At 36.2% G+C, this 14,986-nt stretch overlaps 1 protein-coding gene and 1 long non-coding RNA gene across 4 annotated transcripts in view; both read right to left on the bottom strand.

Moving 5' to 3' along the window:
- Positions 1-14,986, bottom strand: part of LOC147844665 (uncharacterized) — an 892,045-nt gene that overhangs the window by 642,460 nt on the left and 234,599 nt on the right. The window lies entirely within an intron of this gene.
- On the bottom strand, positions 1,369-12,947 carry dyrk2 (dual-specificity tyrosine-(Y)-phosphorylation regulated kinase 2). Of its 3 annotated transcripts, none has more exons than XM_087246904.1 (3): positions 12,859-12,947; positions 9,469-9,596; positions 1,369-5,941 (listed from the first exon to the last, which is right to left on the bottom strand). In XM_087246904.1, the coding sequence occupies exons 1-3, from the start codon at positions 12,935-12,937 to the stop codon at positions 4,352-4,354; spliced, it is 1,797 nt and encodes a 598-aa protein (XP_087103030.1). In that variant the 5' UTR covers positions 12,938-12,947; the 3' UTR covers positions 1,369-4,351.

Below are 14,986 nucleotides of genomic sequence, written 5' to 3'. Positions count from 1 at the left end.
TCTGAAATTAGCCCAACAAGCTATTAGATGAATGGTATGACACTCAAAGCTGTAGATGAATAGCTTTGATGTTGAGCCAAAACCCCTTTCATTTCATAGATAAAAAACTTTTATAAACCTATAAAAATACCTACTTTAAATAAACCTACTTTTTTTATAAATAAAAGTCTTTTTATAAACCATGATTGGCAAAAAAGCAACATAACTTTCTGCTAAAATCTAACAAGACGGAGCACACAACTGCTTCCTAGCACTTTCCATTCCCGTCAACACTGAATTAATTAGCACTACAGAAAAAAACATTTCTGCTGAAGCCAAGACTTTCTCCAGAGAAACACCTTTATTAAAGTCAGTGAGAGAAATGAAAGATTTCTTTGCTTAAGAAAGCTGCCACTATGGAGTGATTGGATATTGGTATTTATTTACCAAAAGACAAAGAACCTAATTATAATATTTCTTTCTACCTGTTAAAAACAAGTACTATATAGTGTGAATATAATAAGTATGCATGCACATCTCTACACAGTATTTGAATGTTTACAGTGTTTGTGTTATCCATGATTTTATTACCATTTTATGACTGTCAAATGTTCATATTTTACTTTCAAAATAATCACACAAAATATTAACCATGATTACTTACCAAATTAGCATATACTGTTTATCCTTTTAATATAAATTTTGTCATATTTTTTTATATTTGGCTAAGTAAAAACTGCTAATTATTCTTATTCTGATTATTCTTACAAATCTGTTTTCTGTTAACTCTTTTTAAGATAAATATCTGATTCAAAAAAGACGCCTAATAATTTAAAGTAATGTTCATAAATGTAATCAGAGTTTTTGTACACTGCAAAAGCAAAAAGCTTGTTTAAACATTTTAAGTGCACATGGTCACAAGGTTGTTGTCGCCGACATATATACACTGCTTTTCGGCATCCTGAGTCACCCCTACCCCACCCACCCCCAAGTCATAATATTTATAAATACACAAGTATTTATAATAATTGCATAAACAGCATTAACTTTCAATTAGATTTTGGCTGTGACAGCTGTTAATCTGGGGAATAGTAACACTGCAAAATTAACTAAATTTGTAATATGGGTACCTTGCTAGGTACATTACTGAATGGTCAGATCCTTAGAAATCCACTTGAAGCTTTCATTTGGAAGATTCAGACAGCAAACAAAATTATGGTATCTTCCATAGCAAAGCAGATCAAAGCTACACCTGGCTTGATTTGACCACCTGACTAATTGTCTTGTAAGTGTTACTTTAAGCATCCTCCACTATACTACATCCGACTTTAGAAATGTTTATTCATAGACAAAAGTATTTATATTTTCAGTGATGTCACCACAACTACATTTCGTAAAGATGAACATTAAAACTTTTATTAATAATATATTCCAGCCACAACAATAAAATTTAACAAATGATCACTAGAAAAAAACTCTTTCATCAGCTGTACAATACATACAGTATTATTTAACTGGCCGCCATTAAACCCCCACTACAGCAATATATGTAGTGTTGTCAGCAGCATTTCACAAAATTAAAACATCATACATATGTACACATCCACAAATTCACATATGTACAGTAAGTTTCTGTGGCTGAATATAAACAAAGTCAAACAAACTTTGTTCCTCTGTTAAAGAATCATTAAAAAAATGGTTTAGTTGACAGTGGGTAGCTAGATTCAAGAGTTAGGGCATACGTTTAAAAACTGTAAAAAGCACATCCTTTTAAAATGTAACTTTCAGCCATGTAATTTGATTTTCCACAATGCTACCACTGTATTGCACACTGGGATAACAACTGGCTCACTGTAGATATCTTGGGGTTGCAGTTTTTGCTGCTTGAAAGATACATCCAACCATGTCAAGTAACACAGGTTTGGAGGTATGCTACATCTGTCAGAAATGTGATAGAAGTGATAGAGCTCAAGTCTCCTTCCCCTTTCGTTAACACTCCACAAAAGATTATCATTTTCAACATGTGCTATTGAGTGGCTTGATGGCCTCTTAATCAGGTAAAAAGAGAAAAATCTGGCTTCTTTTCCCACATAGCCACTAACACAAAAAAGGAATGCACTTTGGTTTGTACCAAATGCCCTGGGTTTGTAAAGTACAAGAATATCACAACAGTCTGAGGTAAATTATTAAAATGTGTTCTTATTTCTATCGTAATAAAATTAACCAGCTCTCATTGAATACTTTTGTTGTTAAGACAACATGAATGCAGTGGTGAAGACACAGGTTACTTTAGTGATTGTAGTCTTTTTCCAAGACATCCCTGTTAGAAAGGGACCCTAAAGTTATTCATCTTAAATCATAATATAAAAACATGTACTGCATGTACAACCTCTGTGCAACCACTTGTTCCCAAGTCTCATTTAATGAGGTTTGGGATGTATCTTTGGGCGATGCTCAAACATGTGCAAGAGAATCACCATGAGGCTTTTTTTTATAAACGGAAGGGAGAATTGTTGTTTGAAATAAAATGAATGGCATTGATAACCAAAGGCACATTGTATTAAACCTATGGGCACAATTAATTCACACCGCTGTCAATTCACTGAACAATAAGAAAGTGTGAAGTACATTGTGAAATGCCTGCTGATGTTGGCAGGTAACTTCTGCATCTGTAAAGCACTATGGGTGTCCAAAGGGGCCTGAGCCCCTGTGCAGTGTGCAGTAGGCCTGGTGGGCACTGCCCGTCTCCAGTGGGGGAAGTAGTGAGGGATCAACATGAGCATTACAGCTTTGCTGGTCTCCCTGACAGCTCACAGAATGACCTCCTTCCACTCCCCACAATCCATGACTGGTTAAAAGCAAGCAGGACTCCCTCCTGCTCAAGTAGGATGTCAAAGTAGTGGCAGATATATTTTTGTGCATTACATTGTAAATCACTCCACTGATATACAAGCCTCATTCAGGCCACTAGTTTCATCTATATTAGCTCTTCATTGACACAACAAAATTAAATAAATAAGTTAATCCTATTTAGCTTTTACACCCCTGTCAGTCAAATTATTCTTTCCATACCACAAATGCTACGTACATGGCCAATCTTTGTGTTCAAATCCAACTGTTCTGGATTTGGGGAAGGTGTTATTAATAACTTATTTGTAACATTATCATTTAAAAAGGGAACAACCTTTAAGAGTTTTAACTCTGGCCTGATATTAGCAAGTCCACCCAATAATTACAAAATATTAAAATATGAAATGTTGTCATTTGTATTTTCTGTGGTTATAGATTCAGTTCTAATAGTACAGTGCTATGCCATTGTCTTGTTAATCTAAGCTTGCATTCAAGCAAATTCAATATCCTTACTCTTAGACACAAGCGCTGCAAAAAACAAACAAAAAAAACATTCATTTTAAAAGACGAGACAATAGTCATTCTAGTCCTTAAAAGTACAAAATAACCAGTCTTCACTTATTGTGATTACACAACACTGTTTTGTTCCATCTGTGTGTTAGGTTAAGCTATAAAAAACATAAAATAGGTAAAGCACCAAAGTTTTTCCTTCCAGGACAGTACATGTTCAAAGCACTCTTCCAGCGAATAGCTTATAAATTACATGAACATACACCTGCCGAGTACTGCTAAGAGCAGTATAGTCTCAAACCACAGATTCCTGTAAACTTGCAATCAGTCTATTTTATGTAGACCACTTACGATACGTTCTCTCTTTTCCTCATTTAATTTCTTGAAGGAATGTCAAGAGATTTATAGGCACATGCCAAGTCTATCATGTAAACATTGTTTCTCTACCTCATAACAGTCGGCAACATCCACTCTCCATTATGACCTGTTTCTCTTATCATAGTCTCCTAGAGTGCATTATGAATTTCTCTAGTCTTGATATCGACAATGAGAATGGCAAATGCAACAGACCTTAGGTTGCACTGCTTTCAGTAAAATACATTTTTAATCCTCATCCATAAATGCACCATTTTATCTTACAGGATCTGAGGGTGGTGATTAAAATTTTTGAAGAACACAAAATATTGTAACCTACAATTATGGCATTGTGGCAAGGCCATTTAATTTTGAAATGTCTGTATCGAAACAATTGGACTCTTTGTTATAGACCAGATTGTATGAATCCTATGTCAAAGCAGCATTTGACACAGACCTGAGATAAAAACTTAAGTGTTGTTCCCCCTTTCTTGGCCGTATGAGCTTTCCTACAAAAAAAATCCAACTAAAGGTGCTACGAAGCAATTCGTAACTGGTGGATATGCATCAAGAACTTCTATTCCTAAAAAAAGTCATGCTTTTGAATGTTCAGCTTTGCATTTCAAATACAATTATTAGAAAGAAATTAAATTAGTATTCAGCTGACTAATTTTGGCAACACTGTCCTTTGTTGTATATTCCCATTGGCATCAGTCATTTGTGCCAGGTTAGTCCTTAATTTTGTGGCTGAGCCAGAAGGGGGAGGTAATTTGGAGATTGAAGTTATAGCACCAGTACCCTCAGTGATCCGCTTTACAGTTGTTTTCTCCGTGGGAGGTTTTGGCAAGCGTCTTCTGAGCCACGGGTGGCGAAGGGCCTGACTAGGGGTCATACGCTGGGACGGGTCCCACTCTAGACACTGTTTGAGGAAGTCCAAGAAGAGAGGGTCATCACAGCCCTTTAGTGCTGTCACCCAGTCCCTGCTGCCTGGTGGACCTCTGAGTTTGCCCCTACGTGACCTTCCCCCATTCAGGACCACAGAGGCATCAGGTAAGGTTGTGACTGTGCAGTAACGGGGATGTCCCTTTGAACTGATGAAATTTTTGGCTCTCTTGGATGATTCCAGTAACTTCTCAGAGGGCATACCTAGCATCTCTATGACACATGCTAGTTGGTCCCCTTCATCTTCTCCAGGCAACAGAGGGTACCCTGTAAGTAATTCCGCTAAGATACAACCTAAGCTCCACATATCAATTGGCATCCCATATCTAGCACCCAGAATGACCTCTGGGGCCCTGTAAAAGCGTGATTGGATGTAAGTGTAGACCCGTTGATGCTCATAGCAGCTGGAGCCAAAGTCAATCACTTTTATCCCACTTCGACCCTGCTGCTTCAGAAGGATATTCTCAGGCTTGAGATCGCAGTGAATGATTCTGTTCTTGTGCAAGGATTCCAAACACTGCAATATAGAGTGTGCAAACTTGCGCACTAGTGGCAAACTAAACCCCTGAAACTTGTTTTTCTTGATGAGCTCATAGAGGTTCATGCTGAGCAACTCAAACGTCATGCAAATATGGTTGCGGAATGTAAAGTTCTCCAGCATGTGAATGACATTCATGGTGGAGTCCTTATCCTGCTTGCGTAAGTGTTCCAGAATCCGAATTTCCTCAGCTGCTTGGCGATGGAAACGCTTTTCGTTACGCACCATTTTCAGAGCCACATGCTGATGGTTCTTGTGGTCATAGGCTTTTACCACTTGGCCAAAACTGCCTTTACCAATAACTTTTAGTACCTCATACCTATATGCTATATGGTCATGAGGCACATGAATGTAGGAGCCCTGATCATCATCATAACCTCCGTTGTTTGACCCCCCAACTACACCTTGTCTTTTCTTTGCATTTGGACCTATAAAATAGATCTCAGTGTAGCTGAGGATCTCTTGGTGTTCAAATACTGAAAGCTTAGACATGTACTGTTTCATGGCCTGCTCAGGAGTCAAAGGTGCTGGCTTAGGTTTGCTTTCAGTTGATTTGATAGAAGTTGAGCTGCCTTGTCGACACTGGCTGATTTCTTGCTGCTTCTCCGGCATGGCTAGACCTGCTCTACCTACAGGTGTCAAGCCATTGGGCTGCGAAGTTAACACTGTTCGTTTGTTGCTGTTCTCCTCAAACAGTTGTTGAACGTGGATCTGCTGGTGATTCCCAACATGCAGATGGTCATTCATTGTGTACTTATTGCCTCCAGCCTGTAAAGTAAAACAAAACAAAATACATAAATTAAGGTTTGTTTTTCCAAATGAACTTGTGGAACAGGTGATAAAACAGCAAATTAGATTGGTCTCAAAACAGTCTTGGAACCTCTTAGGAGGTAATGATTATCCCAAATCACTTTAACCCTGTCAATGGTGGTGGAACAAACTTAGGTCTATTGGAGAAAGCAAAATACTCAAAACATAGTCAAACTACACCCTTAAAATTGTTGAAGTTGGAATGCTAATGTAAGACTGGTGTAATTTATTTTGCGCTTATCTGCTAATAGAAATATATATTCAATTTAGACAATAGGTTTTTAGCAATGCCTGAACAGAGAACAACTTAATCCCTATCTATTCTTAGTGGATCGAGAGAAATAAAGCTTCCTGAACTAAAGACCAGAGATAATCTACAGATAACATTCACATAATCTGCAGAGGGAAAAGAAAGGCTTGAAGAATTTATATAAAAAAAAAAAAAACAGATTAAGCATTTATATCTAATAGAAAGTCACATCCCTTGTTAAATTCTGGTGTACAAATGAACATAATAGGTCATGCTGGTTTGCACAACTTAGATGTTGCAGAACTAATATAAGAGTTGGTATCCATGGTGCGAGTGGCAATTCATTCAAATGCTACTTGATGTTGATCTTGTGCACAAAACAATATTTTTGTTTATTTTTTGACATTAGACACAAATTTCCTGCTTTCCTGTATCTTCTGCCCAGCAAGATGCTTACTTCCTTGATAATGTGATTACCTCTGCATCTTGTTTTCACAAGGACATCCTGTTGCTTCAATCAGACGTTTGTTGCAACCTTCTTTTTCTGTGCCAAGACTTTTACGCCTTTGACTGATATTTCAACATGGTTGTTTTAACGCATAATTGTATATATATATATATATATTTTTTTTTTTTTTTGCATTTCGAATGATAATGCTCAAAATGGCTTAATTGTGCATTTATCATCTAATCTCAGCCTTTCCGTTTCACATGCAGAGAGAGTGATAATCCCCTAGTGCAAATAGCAAATCAGTGCAATGTAATTTTTCTACAAATCTATTTTATCTTAACCTATTTTTAATCTCTACGATGGCCAGTGCTGATGTCTCTACACCTATGACTGAAGATAAGGAATAATTCTGAGCTTGAACTCACAATCTAAAGGCTCTGATACAATCTGCTCTTAAAACACTCAAAATACAGCCATTTCTCTTCCTCTGGTACGGTCTCATGCATTACTTGAGTAGTGACAATGTTTAATGTCTTGTTTAATGACAAAGCTCTGATATCATGCACAGTAAACATGTAAGGAAAATTTAACAAATAACTCATTTTCAATCAGTAAGCAAATCACATTATAAATGAGGTTCCTCTATAAAGCACAGATTTAGGTAGGATTAGGTAGGGGTGTGTAATGTAAATAATTTACCAGCCATTAACAGTAGGCACTATTTACACGGAAATTATTTCAGACATTTTTTGTACAGCTCCTGCAGACGGTCACACTGACTGACAGACTGTTAAGTTTATAAACATGTCCTCGACTAAAACTTAAAGTGAATCTGCATAAAACTCAAGTCAAATTTTTTGTTGTACTTTGCCAATCTGCTAGTTAATTCAAACATGGTCTGGACAGGTGGGAGGTCGTGGAAAGGACAGCTTTGCTGACAGCTGTAGAGGACACAACTTGAGCCAAACAAAAGACACATTTAGTCTGAGGGCTACAGTGAGCCTGGTAATAATTCAAGTGCTCACCTACTTTGCAAAGAAAGATATATGCTTTAATACAGGAGCAGTAAAAATGACCTTAATGACCAGACATTTTAACATGCAGTCAATTAAAGACACAAGTACTGCTGTTGTAGACCTAGACTACCATGACATCCATGTCATACCATGTCACTTTAAGATCTTACATAATTATAAACACAATCTCTATTTTTTATATATATTCCATTTCATAAAGTTCAATTGAGACCAGCAAATACCCTGTGTGTTGTAATGACATATAACATGCCTTTGTGTGTGTGTGTGTGTGTGTGTGTGTGTATATATATATATATATATATATATATATATATATATATATATATATATCATAAATAATATCATTAAACATATATGTTGTATGCAGTTGTAGAATACAAAACATACATTTATATCTGACATGTAATTTTATTAATTGCAGAAATTCTGTCTTGTAATAGTATGCATGCATACAAATGCACCTACTACACGTGTCTGGATCTATATTTACCCTATTAGAATAACAGCTTAAAAAAGAACCTCTAGCCTCTTAGTCATAAATGGCATTGATCCAATTCCTGCCTTTAATTCAGCGATGTGTCAAATACATGTCCATGATCTACAATTCTTTTAACATTATAAATAAACAAATTGCTGAACAGTTGTTGATTGCCATGCATTGTAAAGCACTTCTAAGTATTAATTATTTTACTAGAATTTATCACCACATTTATCATCACTACAACATGCAAAACCCCTTTCTATGCAAGTTCAGTGGATCAAGATTTTGGATGTATATATTTACATAGGAAAATTCACTAGACAACAGATTTCAGCTGTACATGTTTGGCGTCACACACTGATGACCTGAACGTTTCCCATCCCCCACAAATGGCAACAGTTTTACACAATACATCAGCCAGGGACTGAGAGAGAGTCACTGACCATTACTCTCGGGGATACCTAAATGTTTTTCATATTTAAATGAACATCTACTAGATTCTTCTCAAAATAAATGCCATGTCAAAAATTGTTTTAGGTGCATGGTTTCCAACATTTCCAACAAAAGTATTGCAAAGTTGCTAAAGTCTCTTCAAAACGAATACCTTTCAAGTAAAGTTGTTTTTCTCCTACACCTTTCTGCTGTCTCAATTCAGTAGTTTTCCCCATATTAGTCTCAGTAAAGACCTTTGTCATATAATACCATTAAACATCCCAAAAACTGGGGTGCTACGTCCACTGCAGTTTTGAAACTCAGGAATAATATTTTTGGGCTGTCAAAGTAAATATTTGAACTATGACCTGTATCTTAACTCACTTTAAATTTTAGTGCACTGTTAGTAATAAAGCTGCACTGAATTTAAAATAGCTTCTTTCAAGTACATTCACTGCATCTCTAACACTAATCTAAAAGGGTAGAACAATGCACACTGTAAACTACAAGCAAAGTAAATATTTTCAGAAAATACTTTACTAATCTGCTTTGCATTCAATACATGTGGCAATATAGAAACAACTTATTTACGCAATGAAGAAAAAAATCATTACAATAGCATGCATCAGACATATTATTATTAGGGTTATCATTAAATTAACTGCAGCCTTGATTTTACATCAAGGACTGTTAAATGGTCTTTGCAGTCGAAAAACAATTAGCGAAACTCAATGTATGACCAAATCGAAATTCAGCCTTATATTGCAGCAAAACACTTTATGACAACAAAGAAAGGAGCATGCATCGTTGAAAATGCAAGAAGCATAATTTTACCGTGAGAGAGTTGCTGTTCCTGAGTGGTGGTAATGTGACGGGTGATGTGGTTTCAGTGCCTGCTCCAGCACGGGGACCCCCGATGCCCAGTCCGGGGGAAGACTGCTGGCAAATATCACCCCCTTTGCCTGTGGATAATAAAAACACGCAATGGGAAAATTGCTTACACATTTGCTTTAACGTGTCAGTATTCTAAAAAGGCAAAAGATGTGACAAACGGCTTGTTTGGTCAATAAATAGAAATCTGTAGCCCCGTAACGTTACGAATCGATACAGAAATAGGCGTATTGATAATATAGGAAATGTAAAGAAAACAAGGATAGGTTATTTAATCCATTAATAAAACAAAAACGAACACTGCACTGCAAAACATTTCACACCCTAGCTATAAAAGACCAATAAACAAAATAAAAATTTAGGCCTTTACAAAGCGCGTGGTTTTTATTTATATTAATTCATTTAATACAAAAGCGGCCTCTTTTCCAATGGTGTTTCCGGGGCTTATGGCTACTGTAGCCTACTCGACCCTAACGTTATAGCCAACACGAGAAATAAAACGAAAAGCCACGAGCCTTACACGCGTTATGGAGCATTTAAATCGGATAAAAAATCCATCTCCACAATCCAATCCGGAGAATAAATGCGCCCGACGTCGCTCTCTTAGATCCGGGCATTGGGTTCCTTACCAGTCGGGTAGGCAGCAGCCGCAGCGCAGGGTTTCTTAGTTAACATGGCCGCTGGAGAGCCACACACACGGAGAAAAGCCACTTCAGAGTCTCTCCCCTCCTCCCTGTGATCACCCACTCTGACTGCTGTTACTCCAATCAGCTACATCCAGACCTGAACGAGCAAACTCTAGGGGCTGCTTCCTCAAACGCTACCCGAATTCGCGTTATCATCGCTTGGAAACGTGCAAAACAAACAAAGGCGCACGCATGGCTCTGCTACGCTCCGCTCATTTGGGCCTAGGAAATTCTGCCCAGCGCGTAGCATTCTCTCACACGCATACAGTAACTAGACATATACTTTAAAGCGGTTTAGGGTGTTGTCTGGACTTATCTTTCACGCTCGTTCGCCTCCACCTTCTTTTCTTTCCCCTCCCCATGCGGCAGGCTTTATTCACATTAATCAAAGATTTGTACTCCATTAAAGCAATAGAGATGAGCATATTTTAAAGACGAGTGCTCATATTTTTATTATATTTTTATTCTTTAAGAAATAAGTACTTGTTATCAGTGCTTATTTTTAGTTACAATTGCTAAAATTTTTAAAAGTTTATATGTATTTCCTTTTAACGGTTTAAAAATGTTATACAATATAAGACTTGTGTTAAAATAAAAAAATAGAGGAATGCATGTTAAAATGGCTTGCCATACTCATAGAGGACTTCCAAACTCCAACCACATCTGACCCAAACAGTGTGCAGTCACATCTGATGCCACAGTTTGTTTATGCAAACTTTAATTCATGACAAAGCATTTTTATGCTTTCAGGCCCAATATACAAAATTTTCATCTTACTAGTAATATTTGTGTAGGTGTGAGTTTGAAGTAAGAGAAAAATAAAGTACAGTGTCTAGATTTCATGTGAAAAGTAATTTGATGATTTAGAAGACTATGATGATTAATGATTATGATTGTGTGTCAGAGCTTTATTAAAGGTAACACCCAGCAATTACTTTAAATAATAGTAAATTATGATGCATCATATGTACTTTCTTCTGGATCTTGGTGACCAACTGACCCATTTGTACTTGTAGTAGGGAAACATTTCTTTCTTTCTTTCTTTCTTTCTTTCTTTCTTTCTTTCTTTCTTTCTTTCTTTCTTTCTTTCTTTCTTTCTTTCTTTCTTTCGAACTTTAATTGCACCGGTCTACATAAACGTCTTTTTTGACACGCTTCCCATCATTTCAGTCTTTTCTGCTTACAATGCAGTACAGTGACAGTATATTGAATGATTATTTCTTGCAGCATGTTGGAGGAAATCACTGTCCACTAGAGGGTGGAGTGAGTGCATTGTAACATTACTGTATGTACTGTACATTTAGTTCCCAAACAGAAGCCATATATACATATTAATTAGATTCTCGTGTCTTATTTGATTTTAATACAGTTATTTTACTTTATTGTCATATTTGAGTAAAAAACAACAAACATAATAGACAAATGTCTTCTTTAAATTTCATCCGCTGCTGGTGAATTTGTTTATGCATAACTACAGATAAAATATAAATAAATACAAGCATACAAAGTGCATTCAATTGTGATTAGGTTATTTGTGATTAAATCTTTATCGCTATCTCTTCTTTACAACAGTCTTTATTACTAAAAAGCAATACCAATGATTGCTCACTACTCCTCCGAGTAACTGCTGTGGTCTTGGAGATGGTGGACTTGAACCACAGCTCAGATCATCCTATTTAAGTTTGGGCAGTGGTTTCTACCAGAAGGTGTGATTTGAGGTTCTTAACAATGACTGTATCCATTTAACTTGAATGTCCTGAGACATTGCCAGTTTGTGCTTGGCATTAAAGCATTAAAATTATAACATTATCCCAGTTTCATTACAATCGGCCAAAAAAATCTGAATAAAACAAACTGAAAAATATCTTTACCATCTTTAAACTCTAAAATAAACAAGAAAACAAAGCTCACTGTGAGAATAAACGTTAATAAAAAATATATAGCGAAAAAACAAGCAATTCACAATCATCTCTGGTGTCCATCCCCCCAGGAAACAAGCTAGAGTAGTGTCACATGTCAGGCTGTGGTCAGAGAGGAGCAGGGTATGCTGGGATGGCTGTCATGGCATTTGTCACTGTGGTTACTGGGAAACATCAGTGAGCACCATGAAACTGGAACTCTGATAACAGCATTGGCTCATTTTAAATGGAGAGGCTGAAGTTAACTCAGGGCTCGTGCTAACTCTCACATCAATTGCTTGCATTTTCTAAGAAGAGGATATCAAAGGGCTGGAAGAAAGCGCTTGTTGAGGCATTAAAATGGTCTACAAAACAGTTTAAATGAGTAAATATTAAAAAAACATTTACTTTAAATATATATTAATGCTATCCTCTGTCTTATTCTACCTATTAAAAGTCCAATAAATATAGATCTAAGGGCATATTGGGAACGTGCATTAAGTGTGCTGAGTTATCAATTAGAAAAGTGAATATAAAGCTGAGAGATTTTGTTATGCATGATTTAGCATAGAACGGAAATTAAGAACAAATTAGTACAAACTCTAAATAAAGTATAATATACAGTTCTACTCACTCATATTTAATTAACCTGCCACCAGGTACCACAAACAAGCAATAAATAAATCCATACATCACAAATAAACAACTAAATACATATAAAATAAAATGCAATATCTGATACCACTAACCTGGCAAACATTTGGCAAATCCAGTGATTATTTCATCCTTAAAAGCATTCCTTGTATCAGTCCAGTACCTTGTAAACATGACTTTCTTTATACCAGCTGTGCTGTTGTGCCCTTTTACTCCCGGAAGTTGTGTCAAGCCGACCAATCACATTAGACCTCTTCAGACTGATAGAGTAATTCCTTGTTTTGTGAGCAATATGCATCACATTATCACTCTCAAGACCATGGTTACCAAACAGTTTGTGGGTGGGCTGTCTGAGCCAAAAAAGACTACTGCTTTGATAAAGGATTCATAAAATGGCAGTCCCTTGCTTTGTGCCATGCACAATATCTTGTTGCACATACGCCATCAGCTCAGGGGGAGGATGCAAGGGTTGGGCTATATTTAGCTTCTTTGCTTTAGAACTGCTGGAGCATCCAGGCATTAGAATGGGACTCTGGGAATGTGTGGTGATTCCAGACTTAGCTTTTTTCCTCTTGGAAACATGTTCACAGAGGCACATGGATGCAGTAAATGACTTTGGAATATTGGCATATATATGCAACAAACACAGAAATGTGGTTCTATCGCTGTCACCCTACACAGATTATTGCAAGATTGTAATATTGCATCTATTGTTCAGCTTGCTTTTGTGCTTAACCATCAAGTTTCATATGTATTATGCTATATTACAAAACTTGGCAATGTTTTCATTTGTTATGAATATTTTTCTAAATGATTGGTATTTATGCCATTAATTAACTTTTTTAAGAAAACTTTTAATACACAATGTCTGTGGCTTTTTTCCATTTAATCACCAATTGTAGAAACAATTGGTGATTAAATCCTTTATAGAAACGAATAGTAATAACAAATCATTATTAAATACCAACCGAATAAGCTTTAAAATAACATCTAATCGAATGAAGAGTTTGCAAATCTGATTCGATACTGAGACCTATTTGATTTGCATTGCATAAGAAGTCACCCTCTATTAGATATGTTGCTAAAACAAAACAAAAATAAACATGAAAGTGTCTCCTAAAAGAATGAACCAATGATTCCAGTATATTTCCCCCTAGTGACTAATTAAAGCGTGTATAACTTCACCTGCTCTGCTGCAACAATAATGAACCCTGTCGACAAAACACCTCCTAATGATATCTAGTCCTGGGGACAGTACTATGCACATGAGAGCTCTTCAAAAGCACCCACACAAACACCTGATCATGTTCCATTAGTTAACACTAAAGCATCCACCTGAAATGGGGGTCAAGGCCAAAGAAATTGATATCAACAGTCAAACAGAAAAGGTCCAAGTTGTTTTAAACTTGATTATCTTACATAGTGGTTTTCAGATTTTTATGCTTCTTACAGCATCACGCTGTTAGCTTAGCAACAGCTCTATTTCAGATTCAGGAGCTATTTCTGTGGCACATATGATTGTTCCTTATGAATCTTTTAAAAATGATCACGCTAGTTTTCTTGAAATGTCTGTTTATGTAGACATCACTAGATCTTGAAACAGCAGCACATTTCTTGCGCTGACAACATACAGGAACCTCTCATTCATTAAAGCCTCAACATATATCCAATAATCAATTACAACCCTACCCCTGTGTACCTTTTCTTATACAGTGCTCAGGCATAAACCTGTACACTACTTTTTGAACATGAATATTTTGATTTATTTCCTAGTGAATGTAGCCAATTTTTTAATGCATTTAAACAAAACAGTTTTATTAAAATGTTATATGTATTAAAATAAGAGTTTGGTCATCCTAACATCTTTACAAAATGGAAAGATACCACATTTAACTTGAAACAAGGTATTAAAAAATAAACTACAAAGTTTAAACAAAATTGTATATTTCTCTTGAGTTTTCTGTTGATTAAAATATATATATTTTCCCCAGTGATGGGTTGCAACCCATGGAAGGGCATCTGCTGCGGGAAAACATATGCTTGAAAAGTTGGTGGTTCATTCTGCTGTGGCGACCCCAGATTAATAAAGGGACTAAGCCGAAAAGAAAATGAATGAATGAATGAAAAATATATTTAACATTTTTCCCCAACATATTAATTTGGATGTGCTAATTTGTGGACTGTTATCTTAAATTATTTTGTTAAATTAGTTCTTGTTTTGGC

Source organism: Danio rerio, chromosome 4, assembly GCF_052040795.2.
Source record: "Danio rerio strain M-AB ecotype USA chromosome 4, GRCz13ab, whole genome shotgun sequence".
In the NCBI taxonomy this organism is placed as follows: domain Eukaryota; kingdom Metazoa; phylum Chordata; class Actinopteri; order Cypriniformes; family Danionidae; genus Danio; species Danio rerio.
Note: the sequence above shows the minus strand (reverse complement) of the source record. Positions and strands in the feature narration are given on the sequence as shown.

Excerpts from the sequence above, each read along its gene's own strand:
- dyrk2 (XM_087246904.1), bottom strand. The coding sequence starts at position 12,937 with ATGTTTACAAGGTACTGGACTGATACAAGGAATGCTTTTAAGGATGAA. Across the intron at positions 9,597-12,858 it reads ATTTGCCAAATGTTTGCCAG|GCAAAGGGGGTGATATTTGC; the intron begins GTTAGTGGTATC and ends TATTATCCACAG. Across the intron at positions 5,942-9,468 it reads GGAACAGCAACTCTCTCACG|GCTGGAGGCAATAAGTACAC; the intron begins GTAAAATTATGC and ends TTTACTTTACAG.